At 48.9% G+C, this 22,456-nt stretch overlaps 1 protein-coding gene across 2 annotated transcripts in view; it reads right to left on the bottom strand.

Moving 5' to 3' along the window:
• RORC (RAR related orphan receptor C) overlaps positions 1 to 22,456 on the bottom strand; it is a 111,548-nt gene that overhangs the window by 67,152 nt on the left and 21,940 nt on the right. For both annotated transcript variants that reach the window (XM_048510963.1, XM_048510953.1), the window contains exon 2: positions 1,166 to 1,195. In XM_048510963.1, the coding sequence (XP_048366920.1) occupies positions 1,166 to 1,184 (19 nt within the window). In that variant the 5' untranslated portion in view covers positions 1,185 to 1,195. The remainder of the gene's footprint in view (positions 1 to 1,165; positions 1,196 to 22,456) is intronic.

The raw sequence follows: 22,456 nt of genomic DNA, 5'->3' as shown, positions 1-22,456 counted from the left end.
TCACTCTGTTAAACAAATAATTCCCTCGATAATGTCAAACTATTTATTATATATTTATTATATAATTACTGCACTACTTTTTTCATCATTCCTATTACCCATCTCCTCCCAATTATGACTGTATGACTATAGCCTGTGCTGACATTTCATTTTATTTTATGATTTTACATTTTATGTTTTTATTACTATTGATTGTTTCCTGATTGCTTACTAGACCTATATGACAATCATTAAGTGCTGTACCTTATGATTCTTGACAAATGTATTTTCTTTTATGTACACTGAGAGCATATGCACCGGAGACAAATTCCTTGTGTGTCCAATCACACTTGGCCAATAAAGATTCTATGTTCTATATGTTCTATGTGGCGGGCTTGCCAGCCCCTGGAACACCCTGCCCGTTGCGTCTCTGCACGAACTGCCACAATTTCCAAGGCATGCTCAGAACGGCAACCTCACACAGGAACACACAGAGCACTCTTCTGAAGGGAAGAAGATCTCGCACAACTGAAACCAACTTTGAGTGCTGGCACTGGGAATGGGAAGAACCATCAGCCCCCTCAAGTGGCTGGAGGCGCAGATATAGTCTACTCTGCTCCCCTTCACAGGACTTCGCAACAGCTGGCAGCATTGGCCTGCACACTGATGCGCCAAACCCATTTTCAAGAAGCTCAAAGGCTGCATTCAAAAAGCTCCCACTGGCCAGATGTGATCCCCCTCCGAGGCTGAAATGTGCCCACCTCTGCGACAGAAGTCCTGCTTACTACTGTGATGAAGGAAACTACCGTATTTCCCCAAATAAAAGACAGTGTCTTATATTAATTTTTGCTCCCAAAGATGCGCTATGTCTTATTTTCAGGGGATGTCTTATATTTCTGTGTTCTGTTCGTCAGGCAGGCTTCCAAACAAAAACTTTGCTACGTCTTACTTTTGGGGGATGCCTTATATTTCGCACTTCAGCAAAACCTCTACTACGTCTTATTTTCCGGGGATGCCTTATATTCGGGGAAACAGGGTACATGCTACCGCTGCTAAGGATCGGAGACGGGCGGGACAAACAATATCGGCACGGTCTTATGCTCTTTTAAAAAAATACTAATAAAAAGGGACACAGCCTTTAAAACCAAGCCAACTTAGTTGGTCCAAACAGAGCATCGATACTCACAAGTGTGTGTCTTCTTCATTGCCGAAGGCCCTGCAAACAACAGGAAGGCAGAGTTAGAAACACAGAGCCGGAAGGGACCTCGAAGGTAATCTAATCCAACCCCCAGCACAATGCAGGAAATTCACAACTACCTATCCCTTCTCTTCCATCATGACCCCTGCTCTATGCCCAGAGGAAGGTTAAATTAAAAAAACCCTTTAGGATACATTGCCAATTTGGCCAGGAGGAAAATCGGTTCCTGACCCCAAAGGGGCAATCGGCATTACCCTCAGCATGTAAGAAAGGCCCAAGCACTGACTCATCTCTTCCTGCCTTCCGTCAGTCCCGATCTGACTAAGTTTGCAGAATCAAAGTCAAAAGTTTAAAGTTAATTTGAGAATCAAGTAAGGCTGGCCTCTCTAGCCCGGCGTAACTCCAAGCTGGCAGGGGCTGATGGGAATTGTAGTCCATGAACATCTGGAGAGCCACAGGTTGCACACCCCTGCAGCAGACCCAACCGCGGCATCTGCTGAACACAAGATCACCTCAGCTTATGCCTCCACTTGCCGCGTTCAGACCCACCAGCTATTGGCCAAGTTGCTGTGATGTCACAGAACTTCACCAATGGGAAAGGGCTGGTTATAGCAGCTGAACAAATAGGGCACCTGTTACCAAGGAGGAGAGTTTGGTTGAAGAGCCAATCAGATGAGAGTGAGGGGCGGGGGGAGGGGAAAGAAAAATAGCTGGGCATTTTAGGAGGAAGGCAGATTGCGTAGGGTTGCCAACCCTCCAAATGGGTCCCGGAGTTCTCTTGGCATTTTAACAGATCTCCAGATGACAGAGATCGGTGTTCCTAAAAAAGATGGCAGCTTTGAAAAGTTGTGGGGCTGCCGGCTGAGCTCCCTTCCTTCCCCAGACTCCACTCGCCCCTGTCCCTGTCCCAAATCTTCAGGAATGTCCCAAGATGAAGTTGGCAACTGCAGACCAGACCAAAGCAGTTGGAAGTGCTGCAGTTCAGCCTTCTGGCCACAGGGTGGCATCCACACGCAGCCTGGCTCCGGCATACGGGAGGGGGAGGGAAGACGAGAGAGCCAGACCATCCGGTTTTGATCAAAATAATTAGAGAAATAAAGAGTTCCTTTAATGAAACGCGACTAGAGAGTTGAGCTAGAGCACATTCCCTCCCGGGCATGAAAGAGGCACGGCCCTGATCATCCCGAGAACTAGAAAGCCCATCTCCGCATCCTGGATGCAAAAAGGTCAAAATTGCCTCTGAGCATGTACAAAGTCCCTTGCTTTTTCAGAACAAAATTAGTGCAATTCCCTCCTCCTCATCCCTGAGAATTCAGAAGGGCTGCTATATAAGTAAAGACATCTTGCAGGGTAATCCTCAGTGTGTTTACTTAGGAGTTGGTCCTACTTGCTCCCAGGTAGGCATTAAAAGGGTTAAAGTGCATTTGGGTTGTTAAATTTGCTGGCTATAGGATTCCCTTCATATGCTCCCCCCCTCAAATAGGGACAATTGTTCCGATTGCTTAAAAACAGGCCAGATTCTGTTAGCTTTGCCAGGACATGCATAAGTGTCACTATCTACCTGTACATGTTTACCCACCTGGTTTTCTAGGAACTCAGGATGGTATATACATGCACGCATGAACACACACACACACACACACACACACGGCTCTCCCAAACTCCCACTCAGAACCATCCCGATGGGCAGCATTTCAAACCTAACCCCTCCCCCCGAAGAGGAATCTTTCCAATGCACAAGTGTCAAACTCGTGGCCCTCCAGATGTTATGGACTACAGTTCCCATCATCCCCTGCCAGCATCATGCGAGTTTGGCACCTATGCAGTCCAATGGGTCTCTTCTTCCAACATAGCACCCTTGCCGAGTGTATTTTTAAAAAATATATATTTTGAATGCACTGCATCTTTTTCAAATGCAATCCTACACAATTATTTTGCAGAGGCACCACTTGTTTTGGTTAATCGAGGAGTTCTTAATAGAGGGGTTTAACTGATTCCACGCCACAGCCTTGGGAAAAGACTCTGGTGTCTTTGAAGCAGGATTTGGTAGAGGTGACTCCTCTCTGAGGTCGGAGGTCAAGGAAATATCCTGGTCCCCTGCTCAGCGATCCTCCGTCCCCTCATCCCAAAATGATACCTCGGCACCAATGCTTGTGATTTTACACCCAGATCCCATATTTGGGTGTTTACTGCCATTTGTGTCCAGCTTGACCCTGCAGGAGAACAGCCTGAGCCCGAGACATAACAGCCTGGGCCACTTAGACTGCATGTGGGTGAGGAACCTCTTGGAGAGACCAGAGCCAAACCATGTCTGCTCTTACGCTGGCAAATCGCCCCTTCAGTAACGTGCAGCAGAGAACATTTAGGAGCTCAAACCGGCTGAAGCACCGTTCCTCCAGAAGTCCGCCCAAGCATTCAGCTCCGTGGGTTGAAATTGTAGGGGATCGGTTCTGGTGGGTTTTCTGGGCTGTGTGGTCGCGGTCTGGTGGATCTTGTTCCTAACGTTTTGCCTGCATCTGTGGCTGGCACCTTCGGAGGTGTATCACAGAGGGAAGTCTCTTACACACTGTGCCCCTCTGTGATACATCTCTGAAGATGCCAGCCACAGATGCAGGCGAAACGTTAGGAACAAGATCCACCAGACCACGGCCACACAGCCTGGAAAACCCACCAGAGCCAGTTGAATCCGGCCGTGAAAGCCTTCAACAATACGTTGGGGATAGGGTTTTTAAAAACCCCAAAATTGCAAAAAAAGCTGAAAAAACAGACTAATTTTTTTAAATTTCCAGGTCTTTTTAATCTGAAACCCCCCCCCCAAAAAAAGAGGGGGGGAAACAGCGCACACCCCTACTGATCCTAATTTGCTTCCATGATCTGCTGTCCAGGTCAAGGTATCAGTGGGGGTTACTGCCCAGTCAACAACAGATCAGCCATGGCGTATCTTCAGGGTGACAGCGGAGGGTGCCTCGCTCTCTTGTACCCTCCCCCCAGGAGTCATGTAAGGAGAAGTTAACCGGGAGGGGGGTGGAAAGGGGAAAGTGCAGCTTAGCGAGGGAAGCCCGGGATCTTCCAGCCCGGATCGCAGAGAGCGTTTGGCCAGGGAGAGCTAATCTCACAATCTGCAGTGGCTCAATCGGGCCTAAGCTACTTTGCCGCGTGTCAACCCCTTGACTTAACTGTTTTATCTCCAGGGCTGTAACGTGGCCAGCTGCCCAGAAAGCGGCGTCGCATCGGACGGCAGCCTCCTGCAATCCTGGACCGGGACAGAGCTCCAGTCAAGCGACGGGCAGAGCTCAGGACGAGCCCTGCTCCTCTTCTTCTTCTACAGGCCTAGGGGGTGAATTCACTTGAACCTGATTTGGGCCTTGGGGGGCAGAAAGGAATTTTCCTCCAAGCCAGGTTGGCCAGGGATCCTGGGGATTTCCCCCCTTCCTCTGGGCACACAGCAGGGGTCACTAGGAGAGTGAGGTGAGGGAAGGTAGTGGCAATTTTCTTGCACTGTGCTGGGGGTTGGACTAGATGACCCTTGGGGTCCCTTCCAGCTCCATATTTCTACCAGCCATTCCTATTTTTAGACAAAAACAGTAAAAATCTAGGGTTGCCCAAAGGTAGGACTTGGAGATCTCCTGTAAAATGGCTTCTTTGGAGGATGGCATTATAGTACAATAAGGTCCCTCTTCTTTTCAAACCGCACCTTCCTGAGAGTCCACTCTCCCAAATTTCCAGGAATTTTTCCGACCCTTGCTCAGACCCCTCTCTCTACCACACTCCCCACGGCTAATGGCCTTGCTAGAAATTCGGAATACATTAACTTTCTTCGCGCTCCTTTTACGCCTTGCGTGAGATTCCCAATAGTTTTTCATTCCCAATAGTTTTCATTCGAGGGCCACTTTGCAAATCGTTACCTTGGAATCAGAAGTGAAAAATTAATTTGAAACTTGATCTAAAACGATAACGAGAACTGCAGTTTGTGGAAAAGGAGAGACAACTACCCCGCCGAACAAAGGCGGCCTGCTGTCGAACGTTCGCAACGAGTCAGAGAGCCAGAGCCTGCGGAGAAGCGCGTGCGCACTGCAGAGGCACGCGCAACAAAATAAGAAAGCTAGGGAATGCAGGTTTTTCTCCAAGTTAAATAGCCAAAGAAACCCGCACTGCCGTTTGTCGTAACACCGAATCAATTTCACTCGTATGCTGTCTTACGCTGTTGACATCAATGTACCCTTTTTCTCCATTCATTTTTTTTGCGTACCCCCAAAAGTGGGGGGATTTCAAAACACCGAGAACCAGCTCTCTGAATTCACTCCCAATTGCCTAGGACCGTTTTTTCCAAATTAAAGATGGAGACACCAGCAAATCTTCCACCTGAAAAGGTTTTTGTAGAGGGGAGTAATAATAAAAATTGTCCACCTTCAGAAGAGCGAGGCCTGCTGATGCACAAATCGCCCATTCCGGTTTGACTCACGCAGAGATGCACCGGGAAGCTTGCTCCAAGGGTAGCAAATACGACTATGACGCATGATGGAACCAGAAAACGTTAACTGGCTCTCAATCCAGGGGCAATGTTTGGGCGGCAAATCATGCAGAGTGGAAACAGGCAGCCTCCTCCAAAAGTAGATCATTCTGCTGTCACCTTTCAAGATGCCCAACACCAGCTGGGGGTCACAGAGCTCTACCTTCAACACAAAGATGCAAAAACATTGCCTGTCCTTACACAGGGCTCTTGGGAAGGAGGGAGACTCATTTCAACTGGAAGTCCTGGGGCTTTTACTATCAGCAAAATATATAGAGAGAGACCCAGAGACAGTATCTTGTTTAAAGAAAGGAAAAGAACCTGTCTGGCTCTAGTGCTACCTGTGTTGCGCTGCCTGCATTGGCTCCCAGTCGAATTCCGAATCATCTTCAAGGTGTGGGTGTTGACCTTTAAGGCCTTATGCGGCCTGGGACCCTCGTACCTTCGGGACCACATTACCCCATATGTCCCAGTCTGACCTCTGCATTCGGCAGAGGCCAATTTACTGGTGGTCCCTGGCCCCTCAATGATGCGGTTGGCCTCCACTCGGGCCAGGGCCTTTACGGCTCTGGCACCGGCCTGGTGGAACACTTTTCCTCCAGCTGTCCGGGCCCTGCGGGACTTGGGTGATTTCCGCAGGGCCTGTAAGACTGAGTTGTTCCACCGGGCCTTTGGAGAGACCAGCCGCGGAGTGTGCCCCCCCCCCGTTCCATATGGGTCTTTGTTCCATGTGAGTCCCTAATATCATCGGGTTCTATCATCTCCCCTCTCTCCTCTTTTCCTGGGAGAGATTTAGTTTATGGTTAAGCACTGGCTTTCGTGGGATGCCTAGGTTAAGAAATATTCGCTGTTTTTCAATGACATTTATGATAACTATGTTTTAATGATTTTATGTATACCGTTTTATGTTGTACACCGTCCGGAGCCCTCTGGGGATGGGGCGGTATATCAAATAAAAACAAACAAACAAACAAACAAACAAACAAACAATACAAATCTATTTTAATGAAAATAAATTAAACATTTATATACCGGAACCACAACTCTTAATCAGCAACAAAAACAAACATATTATAAACAACAGTAATAATAACAATGACAACAATATCAACAAAAATAATAACAAAAATAAAAATAACAACAATAAAACAACATTTATTGTTGTTGTTTATAATATACCTGTTTTTGTTGTTGATTATGAGTTGTGGTTCCGGTATATAAATATTTAAATTATTTTCATTAAAATAAATTAGTTCACACTAGAGCCAGACAGATTCTTTTGCTTTCAATATCAGCCCCAGAACTTCTTTTCTTAGTTGAATGCATTCCAGCTGACTTCACAACTGGTTGCCAAAGCCTGGCAGGAGACCCTGGAATTCCAGGTTCCTGAGCCTGTACAAAGTGCCTTTTACAGATGACCTGCCCTGAGGGGCCACCCTGACCTTTTCTGCATAAAACCACTGAAGGGGATGAGCCTCCCAGAGAAGGGATTCACACAGAGACGCAACAGGCAGCCTCCTTTAAAACAACATTGAAATGAGAGAGGGAGGGAGAGGTTTGGCCCACAACAGCCACGGAGAAAATGGCCGTAGCCGCAGGGGACAGAGCTACAGACTCTGGATTTATTTAATATATTCAGAGCCATGACTGGGTCTCAGGAACAATATACTAGAACACAGGTGTCAAACTCGCGGCCCTCCAGATGTTATGGACTACAGCTCCCATCATCCCCTGCCAGCATGATGCTGGCAGGGGATGATGGGAACTATAGTCCATAACATCTGGAGGGCCGTGAGTTTGACACCTATGTACTAGAAAGTCCATGGTCCCCCCCCCTCCCAAAAAAAATTAGGTTTACATCCTAAGCTCTTTCCTGGGGGAAAAGAGTACAGAGGGAGGGAAGCTGATGGGAAAAAGTTCAGCCCTGTGACACGTGAACTGTTAGAGAGAAACTACATCTGAGCATACGCAGAGTGTCATTCTCTCAGTCTCTGCAGCAAAACCCGTACTGGGGTAATAGGGAAAGGGACAGTCACCTGCCGAAGCTCCTCTTGGCCTGAGCTGGCAAACAGCTCGTGAGCTGGCATCTAAATTTGGACTTTTATATGCTTCGGCCGGGGTGGCCATCCTTTTCTTCCCCTCCGGTTCCTCTGCCCCACTCCCAGCTTCCTTGGGGATGACTGTATGTTTGGGGGCTAAATTCGGCCTCCACAGAATAATTACCCTGACAGCATCATCCGATGCACCGGTGTGTTTGACAACAAGGACTAAGAGGAGGAAAGTTCCCTGCCCCGTGAAGACTCCAATCTGCATCCAACGATGATAACAAGTAGGGTTGCCAGCTCCAGGTTGGGAAATTCCTGGAGATTTTCTGAGTGTGGCCTGGAAGAAAGGCTCAGTAGGGTATAATGCCAGAGAATCCTCCCTCCAAAGCTGCCAGCGGAATGGATCTCTGCCACTAGGAGGTTGGCAGCCCTGGCATTTTTAATATTAATAAGTATATGCTTACAAAGCAGCCGGGAGGAGGGGAAAAGGGCCAAGGTTTATGATGCTGAGGAAGGAGAGGATTGGACACCCCCCATCCACCCACCCCCCGCCATGGTCACGCTGCTTAAAAGATAAAAAATGCTCCCACCATATCTCATTTCCCTCCATAAAGGCAAAAGTAATGCAACGTGATTTTGTAGCGTTGGACAATTCTCAATCTGCGTGGGGGGTGGGGGGAGGGAAGGAGAGAGAAAGAAAGAAAGAAAGAAAGAAAGAAAGAAAGAAAGAAAGAAAGAAAGAAAGAAAGAAAGAAAGAAAGAAAGAAAGAAAGAAAGAAAGAAAGAAAGAAAGAAAGAAAGAAAGAAAGAAAGAAAGAAAGAAAGAAAGAAAGAAAGAAAGAAAGAAAGAAAGAAAGAAAGAAAGAAAGAAAGAAAGAAAGAAAGAAAGAAAGAAAGAAAAAGAAGAGAAAGAGAGAGAGAGAGAGAGAAAGGAGGAAAGGAAGAGGAAGAGAGACAGAAAGAGAGAAAGAAAGAAAGAAAGAAAGAGAGAGAGAGAGAAAGAAAGAAAGAAAGAAAGAGAAAGAGAAAGAAAGAAAGAAAGAAAGAAAGAAAGAAAGAAAGAAAGAAAGAAAGAAAGAAAGAAAGAAAGAAAGAAAGAAAGAAAGAAAGAAAGAAAAGACTAGTCATGGATGGAACCTAAAACTAATAGAACTACCACTACTGTTGCACTCTGGCTATAACTAATATTTCAAATACGTATATTTATGAGTTTATATACATGAGTTTATATCATTATTAATATTTTTTATATATTTTTATATATTTCATTGGTTGTAAATACAATCATTTCTTGTCGACTACATCCAACCGGTAAGTTCAACTTATTTTTAACAATTATAACAAATACATTCAGGGTCATCCATATTAATTCAGGTAAGTATTTAGTTCATACTCTCCCATCAATTCAGCATCCTTAAGGTAAGTCTGTATGTATTCAATTATAAGTCCAAAATTGTGCACAGACAGAAGTCCAAATTCTTTTAAACACTTTTAAACACAAGGAGGAACCTAAAACTGACAACTGTAGACTCAGCCTAGAACTGGTTCTGGTGGGTTTTCCGGGCTGTGTGGCCGTGGTCTGGTAGATCTTATTCCAAACGTTTCGCCGGCATCTGTGGCCGGCATCTTTAGAGGTGTATCACAGAGAGAAGTCTGTTACACACTGTGTCCAGAACATTCTGCCCAGAACATTCTGGAACATTGGGGGGGGGGGGGCAGAGAGGGATGAGTTTGGGAAGAATTTTTACTAGAACCTGTGGTACACCTTAGGCCCTAGGGTCTGCTCTCCAAAGCTGCCATTTTCTCCAAGATAACTGATCTCTGACACGCAATTCCTGGAGGCTGGCAACCTGAAAGAAGGGGGGGCCCTCTCCCACCCCATTCTTCTGCCTGCTGTCAGCCAAGGGTCCCACTGCATGCTCTCCCCTGAACAGCTTGCCCACAAAGATGGCGAAGACCCCCTAAACCTCCAGGGCTCTAGCCAACACAGCAAACTAAGCCTGGCCCTTGGAACTCTCTGCCACCAAACTCTCTGAGCCCTGCGAGGATAGGGCGGGATACAAATCCAATAAATAAACAAACAAACAAACAAAGCAGAGGAGTTGCCAACTCCAGGTTGGGAAATTCCTGGAACATTCCTGGAGATGGGGGGGGGGGAGCCTTAAAAGAGCAACGTCTGAGACCTCAGAGGGGTGCAGTGCCGCTCCAAAGTAGCCCTTTTCTCCAGAGAAATGGATCTGTATTATCCAGACAGCAGTCATAGTACCGGGGAATCTCCAGGCCCCACCTGGAAACTGGCAACCCGCGGAGCTAGAAGGAACTCTGACCCTCAAGTCCTTGTGTTGCTGGCAAAGCTGGGATTTGCAAGAAACCTAGAAGCAAAAAAAGGTCGGGGAAATGAAGGAGGAAACAGCTCAGAAAAAGGCTGTGCAGGCCCCTCGCTCCCCTAAGGCTCCCGCACTGTCCCCACCGCCCTCCCGGAGCCTTTCCATGGAAGCGGCTTTAAAAAGGAAGTGTGGTTGCTAAGGGGCTCCCGTCACCGAATCCCAGCCGGGCGTCCTCGCGTGAACTCCGCGGTTACATAACCTCGCTACCAGGCCTTGGCAGCGCGCCAGTCCCAGAGGGTGGAAGCCGGCCCAGCCAGCAAAGGCTACGCCGGCCGGGAGGTACTTCTCCTCACCCGGTGCTGCACGGGCTGGGGGGCAGAAGGAAGGGGGAACAGGACAGACGGGGAGGGGGGGGGGTCAAGGCTGTTGAGAAAAAAAGAATCACCACCCCCCCCCCCCCCCACACACACCCCTTCTGAAGGCCTGGCATGCCACTCTCCTAAGCTATTGATGCGGTTGACTCAGGTCCAGATGACTCCCTGGTGGGTGAGGTGCCTGCTTGCACCTTGGCACAGGGAGGCAGCGGAGGCCGGGGTGGAGCACCCCAGCTGGTTTTTGTGCATGCCGGGGTGGGGGATGAGCACACACAACCAAAGCGCGGAGCCGCGGGTCTGTCGCCGGGAAGAACGATGCCGCGGCTCTCGGCTGCCGCCTTGCAAGATGCCCGGCGCCACCAGCTGGGGGCCAAAGAGCATGTGCAGAGAGCTGCTTCCCTAAGATGTGCGTTCCTGGGGTCATGGTTTCAAGGGGCAACTTGGCACAGCCCAGTCTGCAACACCCACCCACCCCAAAGAATCCCAGAGGCATCTGTGGCATTCATTAAATCCCACCCCCACACGACACTCCCACTTTTAAACAAACCACAGTTTAAGAACGGGGAGATTCAAAGCAGGAAACCGGTGGCGTGTACAGTACGTGGCCAGAGGGTGCCCACCATAGTTATAATTTTTCAGAGAGGTAGGGTATATTTTTTAGAAATGAATAAGAGCCCCCCCCCCCCCGATCCTCTCAATGGCAGTCTGACAAAACAGGTTCACAAAATGAAACCGATGGCCAAGAGATTCAGTAGAAGAAGAAAAAATGTGTCACGCAAAACACATCGTTAACCCGCGGAACTCCCTGTCACATGATGTGCCAGCAGCTGCTAAAATAGATGACTTTAAAAGGGGACTAAACGTAGGTACGGATTATTAATGAGTATGTTTAAAGAGATTTTTTTTAGGCATGGCGGTTAAGCAGAACTTCCATCTTCAAGGGCAGTGTACCCCTGAATGTCAGTTGTTAAGGGAGACGATTGCTTTAGTATCCTGATTGAGATTTCTTTTTTTGGGGGGGGGGGGGGCTTCTGGAAACAGGAAGCCTGTCTAGACATGTGGCCTTTGGTACAGGGTGGCTCTTAGCATCCTCTTCCCCCCACCCCTCCCAAATCACACTCATTTTCACGCAAAACCAATTTTGCTCTTTAGGTATTTTCTTACAATGTTCACTCACCCTTCCACCAACAAGGTAACAGTGGCATGCGCAGTTCTACCTTCTGCCCCACGCCATTCTCACGACAACCCTGTTAGGTAGACCAAGCCCAGAGGCCGACTGGCTCGAGGTCTCCCGCTCAACGTAATGGCGGAGTGGGGATTCAAATCCAGGGCTCTCTCAGCCCTCACCTTTCCTACTGTCACATAGTTTGCAACGCTTTCCCCTCCCGCTAAGAGTGACCCAGAGAACCCCACCCCCCCTTCCAAATCCAGATGAATCTTTCAAAGATTGCTGGGCGGCTCAGGCGGAATTTCCAAACCTATAAAATGCAACGCTTTCCTTTTCCTGCTTTTCAAGAAAAGCACAAGCAACGTGTGGGGAAGAATGCTGAAATATTTCCAGCGCTGTCCGAGTCCCAAAATCAGAGTTGCGTTGGCGACTTGTACGCAGATCCTGCCACAAACACACACACAAATCACACACAGGCATACACACACACACACACTAACTTTGGCCGAAAAGCAGTCTGGGAAGCTCTTTCACAACGGCGACCTGATGCAATCCTTTCTTGGGTTTCTCCCCCGCGCTCCCCTGACTAGCAAGCATTTCCCTGCCACATCATGACAAGAAGGCAAACAGAGGGGCAATCCCCCCCCCAAATTCCCCCCCCCCGTTGCCCATCCTATCTCTTACCTGCAGCTGGCACCAATTTTACAAACTCCATTCTCCCAGCTGGCAAATAGGGAGATCAGTTGGAGACGGGTCCTTTAATGGGTAAGGAGGTGCGAATCTCTTTGACAGAACCTTAAATTTGGGGGAAGGCTGCACGTTTAGCCCAGCCTAGTGAAGAGCGTCAAACTAGGTTCTGGATTTCCATCCCGTCCCGTCCCCACCTCATCTGCCATGAAGCTCAAACGTGATCTCGGGCCAGACGTTCTCTCGGCGTGGCCTACCTCACGGGATTGTTGTGAGGCCACAGATGCAAGCCCGGAGTCTCTTCTGTACTGCCCTTCTACAATACCGCAGTGGCTCATCCAATGGCTGCGAAGGGTGAGGGGTTTGTAAAATGACAAAGAAGCAGGAGCCCCAGCCATGCTGACCTCTGAGCTTCTGTGACATCACAACAGCGCAGCCAATAGCTGTGAAGGGCGGGAGGTTTACAGCAGGAGAAAGAGTTGTTTTTCATAACCCCTTCCTTTCTCTACCTTTAAGACATCCCAAAGCAACTTACACTGGAGCTCCTTCCTCTCCCCACAACAGATACCTTGTGAGGCAGGTGGGGCTGAGAGAGTTCTGAAGAACTGTGACAGGCCCAAGGTCACCCAGCAGGCTTCACGTGGAGGAACGGGGAATCAAACCCAGTTCTCCAGATAAGAGTCTGCCGCTCTTAACCATCCCACCGAGCTGGTGCCCAACTCCTGTGACATCACAGCAGCACAGCCAATGGTTGTGAACTATATTCAATATATTCTGGCAACCATCCATGGAAAAACGCAGGTGGTGCCTAAAGAATACTCCGTGGGAAAGCACTTTAGACATGCTCTCAGCCTCTACTGTCCCTTCCAGTGAGTTCGGGAGCTTGAACCAGCTCTCTCAATGCTTCACTTTCTTCCGCAACCCACTTTCTTCCGCAATCTTGAGCAGAGATTTCTCTCTCCCCCAGCCAAAGATCCTTCGCTTTATGCAACATCCCGCCCAGGTGAGGTTGACAGCAACGGACACACCCTGCCTGTGGATGGAGATTATATAACGACCGATCATGTCATACACAAACACACACAACACACCCCACGCCAGACCTGCTTGCTTCATCTGCCTCGCTGCCCTGCCAAGGGAGGGGTTCCTCTGGCGCATGGCAGAGTAGCAATTAGAGAAGCAAGCATGCGTGTTCCTCCGGTTGCTTGTTGCGCGGCACCTGAAGCCGAGTCAGCCGACTACGTGGGGTTTTGTCCACGGGAGGACATGTCCCAGGTTCCTGAGGAGGTGGGGCTTTGTCCACGGGGAACCCGGTGGTGGTTTCTGGCAAGGAAAAATAAGGGGGAGGGAACAGCAGTGGCGTAGTGGCTAAGAGCAGTGGCAAACAGCAGGTGCACTCTGATCTGGAGGAACCAGGTTTGATTCCCAGCTCTGCAGCTTTTGTGGAGGCATCTCTGGGGATTTCAGGTTAGCCTGTGCACTCCCACACACGCCAGCTGGGTGACCTTGGGCTAGTCACAGCTTCTCGGAGCTCTCTCAGCCCCACCCACCTCACAGGGTGTTTGTTGTGAGGGGGGAAGGGCAAGGAGATTGTAAGCCCCTTTGAGTCTCCTGCAGGAGAGAAAGGGGGGATATAAATCCAAACTCTTCTTCTTCTTCTTATACAATGCACCCCGATCTCAGAGAGCGACTGCCAGTCAGAGCAGACAATACCGAACATATAAAATCCATCGTCTGTCGTGCTCTGAACCCAAGTGAATTTTCCATTCCGGAAACATGAACAGCTGCGAAGGGACTGTTCAGGTTCTGGTACTAAAGCCGATCCAGAGTCACGTGAAGCAAAAACATGGCGCTGGGCCCAATTAAAAATTCCTGGATGTTGGCAACTCAAGGCGTGATGCTTAGCACACATGGAGACACACGTGGGGGCCCCACCCCACTCAGCAAGCCAGGCCCTTTTCCTCTCTCCCCCAAAAGATGAGACAGATGGGACTGGAAACTTGTTTTTGAGAACCAGCATGGCGTAGTGGTTAAGAGCAGGTGCACTCTAATCTAGAGAACCGGGTTTGATTCCCCTGCTCTGACACTTGAGCTGTGGAGGCTTATCTGGGGAACCAGATTAGCTTGTGCACTCCAACACACACCACCTTGGGTTAGTCTTGGTTCTTCAGAGCTCTCAGTCCCACCCACCTCACAGGGTGTCTATTGTGGGGGGAAGGGAAGGAAAAGGAGATTGTGAGCCTCTTTGATTCTCCTTACAGGAGAGAAAGGGGGGATGTAAATCCAACTCTTCTTACACATAAGGGTACTAGGAAAACTCATACAGGTGTACTGATGGCTATTAGCCACGACACATGCATGGAGCCTCCAAGGACCATGACAGTCTACCTCCAAGTAGTCAATGCTGAGGATAAAACTACACAGTACCTTCCTACTCCGCTGGCCTCCTGCCATTCAAAACAAGATGCCGGATCGTACCACTTGTCTGGATTCGACTTTTCTATAAATGTATTGGACTTGCACTGAGTTTTCTTCCACAGAGCTTGAAAGTAAGAACAGCGTTGTACAGTGGTTAAAGCACTGGACAAGAATCTGGGAGGCTCCCACCCTGCCATGAAACTTGCTGAGTTTATACAATGGAACCTCGGTTTTCATCAGTTTTGGTTTTCATCGATTTTTTCAGAGAAAAATTTGTCTCGGTTTTCATTGATTTGTCTCGGTTTTCATCGATTTGCAGTAAGTTGCAGGGGTTTGTGGAGAAAAATCACCCGGACAAAGCTGTGGCAGGCCATGTCTGCAACTTGTTTAATGACAATGTCTTGCCCCATTTCAGACAAATCTTAAAGAGGCGTCAGAAACAGACTTCTTTGGACAGCTTTCTGGTGCGACGTTGGTCCACTGGCTCTGAAGCTGGTCCTAGTGTTATTGTTTGTTACTGTTTTCAGCATTAAACACTATGTTTATTCACCAAAAATGTGCTTTTGGTATGTTTTTTGGAGTGCCTAGAACGGATTAATTGGATTTACATTGGAAAAGTTTGCCTCGGTTTTCATTGGTTTCGGTTTTCATCGATTCTTTTCAGACGGATTACCAACGAAAACCAAGGTTCCGCTGTAATTGGAATATAAACATAAAATTAAGATGTGGTAAAATCCCAAGATGCAGTAAAATCTTAAATTCCAATTATAACGAGACAAGAGGTACAGAAGTGACACAATGATTCTGTTTGATTTAATTCATGTAAAAAAACACCCCTTAAAACATTTTTTTAAAAGAAAGAAAGCTCCAGGTGTACTAACCCTAACCCTAACCCTCTAACCCCTAACCTGCCCCGCAGGGTTGTTGTGAGGATAAAACAGAGGTTAGGGTAGGGGTGGCCAACCTATGGTGCTCTAGATGTTCACGGACTACAATTCCCATCAGCCCCCATCAGTTGGACATGCTGGCAGGGGATTTGTAGTCTAGGAACATCTGGAGCACCATAGGTTGGCCACTCCCGGGTTAGGGGAACAATGTAAGCCCTTTTGGGTCCCCAACATGGAGAAATAAGTGGTATAAAGTAAATAATAAAGGAAGGAACTGATAATACCCTTCTCCTCTTCTGAAGGAGGGGGCTTCAGCCGTGGGGGTAGAGATGCTGAGACCAGTAGATAAAGAACACCTTCCCCCTATGGTCAATTCAAAGCAGGTTAGATGCTAGCTGACCGGAAGGGCAGCAACCTCTTGAAATGGGAACGCGATCAAATTAATTGCAAATTATTCCACAGTTGCTCCCCACCCTGCACCACAAGCTTCTCGGGATCGGGACCGGTCGACTGCACCTGGCTCCGGAACAGTGCCATGCAAAAGTGAAATACGGTGGGATATAAATCAAATAAATTTAAAAAATAAATGGGAAAAGAACATATTGAGGCGGCAGCTAAGACCTGAGATGGCTTAGCCTTCATTCCCCTCCCGCCAACCCCCCCCCCCCACGTAATTTTAAATCTCAGCCTCTCTCCCAGAAGGATGTTTCTCTCCCCTACCCACAATCCCAAGCAAACTCTTTCTCTCACGTCTTCCCCCAGAGGTTCGAAACAGGCCTTCGGAAAGCCGCCCCCAGCAAATAATATCCCCTCCCCCAACTTCCTCCAGGCCCTCTGAAAGGCCAGATCAGGGCACAGGGCAGAAGGGGGCACAGAAGAGGCCTCGCACGACATGGCGAGGAAGAGGGCGAAGACTGCACCCGGGCGTGTTTTCCAGCTGCCTGGCACGCTGCCACAGCCTCGGCGTTTGGCCCTGGGCGTGCCGCTTAGCCGGGGCTGTTTGCATTCGGTGTGCTCTTCTCCAAAGCACATGCATCGAAGCCATGCAGATTCGACGCCCTGAAAGAGCTGGGATATTCGGTCCAATTTCCGTAAGAAAACTATTATCGCTCTGGCATTTGGACCCACTGCTGGGCACGGGAGGGAGGCAGCACCGTCTCTACCTCTCTCATAGGGGTGGAATGGGGCGGCATGGCATCTGCATGGCATGCAGGAAGGGTCAAGTTCAATCCCCGGCGTCTCCAATTAAAACGGTCAAGGCACAGATGACGTGAACAACCTCCAGTTAAAATGGTCTAGGCCAGTGGTGGCGAACCTTTGGCACTCCAGATGTTACGGATTACAATTCCCATCAGCCTTTGCCAGCATAGCCAATTGGCCATGCTGGTAGGGGCTGATGGGGATTGTAGTCCATAACATCTGGAGTGCCAAAGGTTCGCCACCACGGGTCTAGGCACAGATGACGTGAACAACCTCCAGTTAAAACGGTCTAGGCACAGATGACGTGAACAGCAGCCAATCGGCCATGCTGGCAGGGGCTGATGGGATTTGTAGTCCATGAACATCTGGAGAGCCGCAGGTTGCAGACCCCAACAATACCGACTTTGACAGACCAAGAGTCTGAGAATATGGTGGCTTCATGTTTCGGTAAGGGGCCGTGGCTCAGAGGCACAGCATCCGCGTGGCCTGTGGAAGGTCCCAGGTCCAATCCCTGGCATCTTCAGTTAAAAAGGACCAGGAAGTAGGTGACGTGAAAGACGTCTGCCTCAGGGCCAAGTATCTAATTCAGTAAAAGGCACCTTCACCTGTCTATATGAGCAGCGCAGGTCTGAACAGCATGTCTGCACAGAAAAAACAGGGGAACCAACATAACCCTACAAAATGGGAATGAAGTACCTAGAACAGTGGTGGCGAACCTTTGGCACTCCAGATGTTATGGACTACAATTCCCATCAGCCCCTGCCAGCATGGCACTCCAGATGTTATGGACTACAATTCCCATCAGCCCCTGCCAATTGGCCATGCTGGCAGGGGCTGATGGGAATTGTAGTCCATAACATCTGGAGTGCCAAAGGTTCGCCACCATGGACCTAGAAGATCAAGAAAATGTTTAAAAGGGCCTCTAAATTTACATCTACTGAATGTCAAAACCACATCTTGATTAATCATTAAACTCATCTACGCATATAAAAGACCCACCACAATAGTCTACTTCATACATTCAAAATCACAATAGAGAGAAAGAGCCAATTGGACACTTTTTTTTAAACCCAAACAAACGGGCATTTTGCCCAAACGGCCTTCCTCAAGGGAATTGCAATTAATACAATTATGTTGTGAATCACAGAGTTGGAAGAGACCACAAGGGCCATCCAATCTGACCCCCTGCCATGCAGGAACACACAATCAAAGAACTCCTGACAGATTACCATCCAGCCTCTCTTTAAAAACTGCCAAAGAAGGAGACTCCACCACCCTCTGAGGCAGCCTATTCCACTGTCGAACTGCCATCGCTGTCAGGAAGGTCTTCCTGATGTTAGGTGGAATCTCTTTTCCCGCACCTTGAATCAATTACTGCTTGTCCTAGCCTCTACAGCACAAGAAAAACAAGCTTGCTCCCTCTTCAACATGACGTTCCTTCAAATATTTAAACATGTCTATCGTGTCACCTTCTCTTCTCCAGACTAAACATACCCAACTACGTAAGTCTCTCTTCGTAGGGCATGGACTCCAGACCTTGGACCATGTTGGTCACCCTCCTCTGGACCCCTTCCAGCTTGTCAATATCCTTCTTGAATGGAGGTGCCCAGAACTGGACACCGGAGTCCAGGTGAGGTCTGAACAATGAGGAATTGAGAGGAACAGTTATGTCCCTCGATCTAGACACTATACTCCTATTGATGCAGGCCAGAATTGCACGTCAAGCGTCCAGATTACAAACAGCCGTTTTTTTAATGACTGAGACCAATTGTCTATAAAAACAAAACGGGCAAAAAGAAAACCGACAATTAGGCAATTTGATATAACAGATTAAATATTCATGAAGAATAATCCACACGTACAACTTCTTTTTAAAAAGAAACATACTGAAGAGTGACTTTTAGGCCCCTTCCGCACATGCAGAATGCTGCGCTTTCAATCCACTTTCAATGCACGTTGCAGCTGGATTTTACCGTATGGAATAGCAAAATCCACTTGCAAACAATTGTGAAAGTGGATTGAAGGTGCGTTATTCTGCAGGTGCGGGAGGGGCCCTAGAGTGGCCCTGCACTGCACCTCTTCCAGAAACTCTGCAGGTGACCTACTCCCACGTACCCCTCCTTCTACGTGCAACAGGGAGGAGGGATAACCGTTCTGTCCTCCATTGCAAGGGTGTTGTGCAAAAACCCTTCTAAAAGCTCTATGTGAAACATTAGATGGGGTTGCCAACTGCAGACGGGAAAATTCCTGCAGATTTTGGGAGCAGCGCCCGAGGAGAGTGGAGGTTGGGGAGGGAGCAAGTCACAGAGCCCCCCTTTCAAAGCAGCCGTTTTCCCCCAGGGGAACTGTTTTTTGGTAGTCTGGAGATCAGTTGTAATCCAGAAGATCTCCAGACCCTCCTGGAACTTTAGAAACCCTACACTGGGAGCAAAAGATCCCATGCAGAGAGAGGCCCTGCTTCTAAGCCGAGTGAAAGCCCGAGGCCTCCTGTGAAAGAAGGGCCCAAGAGCTCTCCCCTTCCGTGTCCCGTACACGGAGCTACCAAATGCAACGCTGTTCTGCCAAGAGGCTTTTCCGCCAAAGCTTCTGGAAGCGAGGAGCGCTCGACAGCCAGCGTTCCCGTGGCAGTCTTCCTAGAATTCCACAGTGCTGAGTTGGCTGCCGGAGCTCCCCAACAGCCTCGGCTCAGACACAGGCACGCCCCGTTCCTTCTGCTCCCCTCCAGAGGCAAAAAGCCCAACACACACACACGCCCCACCCCAGCCCTCTGCTTTCTCCTTGTGGCTGCCGGCGGGGCCAAGCAATGGCATGCCACCCCAGAAGCGTGAAAAGTGGCTAGGAGGCTTGGATGAAAGAGACCCCTGTCTTGACCTACTGGCACTGGCTGCCTCTGCCCCTTGGACAGCCGCCCCTTCTCTGAATACGTGGCACTTGGGGGTAAGCAGGCACTTAGAAGCCTTTTCTCCGCCCGAGATCCTGAAGCAACAGTCCTGAAGCTTATCAGGATAGAACAACAGCTATGGGGTCACTGGTGGGGAAGGTAGTTGTGAATGTCTTGCATTGTGCAGCGGGTTGGACTAGATGGCCCTTGAGATCCCATCCAACTCTCGGTTTCCAAGTTTTGTGCTGGGTCAGACCAAAGGCCCACCTAGTCCAGCATCCCATTCACACCGCAGCTGACCAGCTGCCTCCAGGAAACCCACAAGCAGCAAGACCTCCGCAGCATCTTCCTGGGCTGGTTCCCCAGCAGGTGATTTAAGGAGAAATACTACCTCTCCTATTGGAGGGAGCAGATTTCCATCATCACCTTCCCCAATTCAAATCTTGGCATGAGTTAGTAACACCGGCTTCATGCAACAGACACAAATTTGTTAAGGCTTCAAGTCAGTGGTGGAGCCACAAGGGGATGGGGGGTGCACCATGTACCGGGCGCATGCCTGAAGGGCGTGGAAAATCGCCCTCAGGCCCCTCCCCCTCGCCCCCCGTGGCGCCCTTCTACCTCCCTTCCCACACTTACCTTAGTTCCTTCCCTTTTCCTAGAACTTTTTCAGGCTGAAAAAAAAAAGCCTATTCACAGAACAGGCTAAAAACAGCCTGAGGAACTACAGTTCCCAGGAGACCTTGGGGCTCACAAGGTCTCCTGGGAAGTATAGTTCCCATCAGGCCGTTTTTAAGCCTGAACTGCAAATAGGCCTTTTTTTCAGCCTGAAAAAGTTCTAGGAAAAGGAAAGGAACTAACGTAAGTGTGGGAAGGGGGGACGCTGTGGGGGGGCCGGGGGGGGCAGAAAATATATCTTACACACCGGGTGCAGTTTGGCCCAGCTACGCCTCTGCTTCAAGTTGATAGAAGACCATGGGGGGGGGGGGGCAGGTTCTGGTGCCGGTTCTGGTGCCTTCCAGAATATCGAATAAACACTCAGACCCCCCTCTTTAAAATGGGGTAGGAGGGTTGCAAAAGACACCACAGCTCTTCTCATTCACACGTACCAGTGCTAATTCAAAGCTGGTGCTTGCATTCTCCAGCCTAAGGACCCAGCAGTCAGTTGCTGGAGTAACAGCCCAGAAGTCCAACAAATAAAAGGTACTACTTCTTTGCTGACCACGCAGGCGGCTAGACTCGCAAGCCCGGCCAATCCAGAGACTGCGTCCTGCCCGCCGATCGCAGGAGTCGATGTTGCCTGCCCCCCACCCTGCCCGTGGACTCAGAAGCCGGGCCACACCTAACTCAAATTTACTTGCACACTATTTAGGAATCTCCCCCTGGTTCAAAGTTAACACACGGCACCACTAAGAGAGTCACAAGGCTTAGTGCGTAGTAGCGGAATAAAATGGGAATCCAGTTGTACCCTAAAGACAGCCAAACTTCCCAGGGCACGAGTTTTCATGAGTCAAAACTCACTTTGCCAGATGGTGTGATGCTTATTACAGAGTGATGTTTCTGAGCTCAGGGTACATACGTATGTACGAAGATGTCTACACTGAATCAGACCCTTGACCACCCCAGGTTGTACTCTGTCTCAGAAAAAGATGCTAGCATGGCCAGCTGAAATGCAGCAGTTAAGAAAATTGTATGCTTCCGCATCAGAATATCATCCAGCACGAGTATGAGAATGATCATTCATTTTCATGCGCTGCCTTTGTCAAAACCATTATTTTGTGCATTACTGAACAAGTAGTTTTTATTATTTAATATTATTTATTTATTCCGTTTCTTTATTGCCCTTCCCTGATACAAGAGCATTTATAGTTCACAGAACACCTATCATCGATACATGCCTTCTGCAAAGGGAAGAAAGGCTAGGTAGACACTAGGACCCAGGCGAAGCATTCTACAACAAAGAAGGTCCGGCATGTTGAGTCCTGTGGCGGGGGAATATACAACCCTACTAACATCTTTTTCTGAGACAGACTACGGTATTGCCAACACATCACCTGTTTCTTTCAACTGGAGATGCTAGGGCCATGGTGGCGAACCTTTGCCACTCCAGATGTTATGGACTACAATTCCCATCAGCCCCTGCCAGAATGGCCAATTGGCCATGCTAGCAGGGGCTGATGGGAATTGTAGTCATAAGAACTAGCCTGCTGGATCAGACCAGAGTCCATCTAGTCCAGCATTCTGCTACTCGCAGTGGCCCACCAGGTGCCTTTGGGAGCTCACATGCAGGATGTGAAAGCAATGGCTATAGTCCATAGCATCTGGAGTGCCAAAGGTTCGCTACCACTGTGCTAGGGTTTGAATTTGGGATTTTATGCCTGCCAAACAGATGTTCTACCACTGAACCTCACTCCCTTCCCACAGCACTCAATGGATGTAGAAAGGGGCAACTCTTCTTAAAATGAACAAAGTTCAGTGCAGAGACAAGTTTCTGATTCCCCCTCCAGCTGAACACCTGATGAAATGACCTTTGACATACGGTAGCATATTCCCCAGAAAATTTTGCTGGTCCCTGAATGCCCAGATCTGGATGACCCAGACTGGTCCAATCCCATCAGATCTCGGAAGCTAAGCAGGGTCAGCCCTAGTCAGTACTTGGATGGGAGACCACCAAGGAAGTCAAGGGTTGTTAAACAGAGGCAGGCAATGGCAAACCACCTCTGTTTGCCTCTTGCCTTGAAAATCATAAGTTGGCTGGATGGCACTTTCTACTCCCAAAGTAGAA

Source organism: Sphaerodactylus townsendi, linkage group LG01 (genome assembly GCF_021028975.2).
Source record: "Sphaerodactylus townsendi isolate TG3544 linkage group LG01, MPM_Stown_v2.3, whole genome shotgun sequence".
NCBI lineage: Eukaryota > Metazoa > Chordata > Lepidosauria > Squamata > Sphaerodactylidae > Sphaerodactylus > Sphaerodactylus townsendi.
Note: the sequence above shows the minus strand (reverse complement) of the source record. Positions and strands in the feature narration are given on the sequence as shown.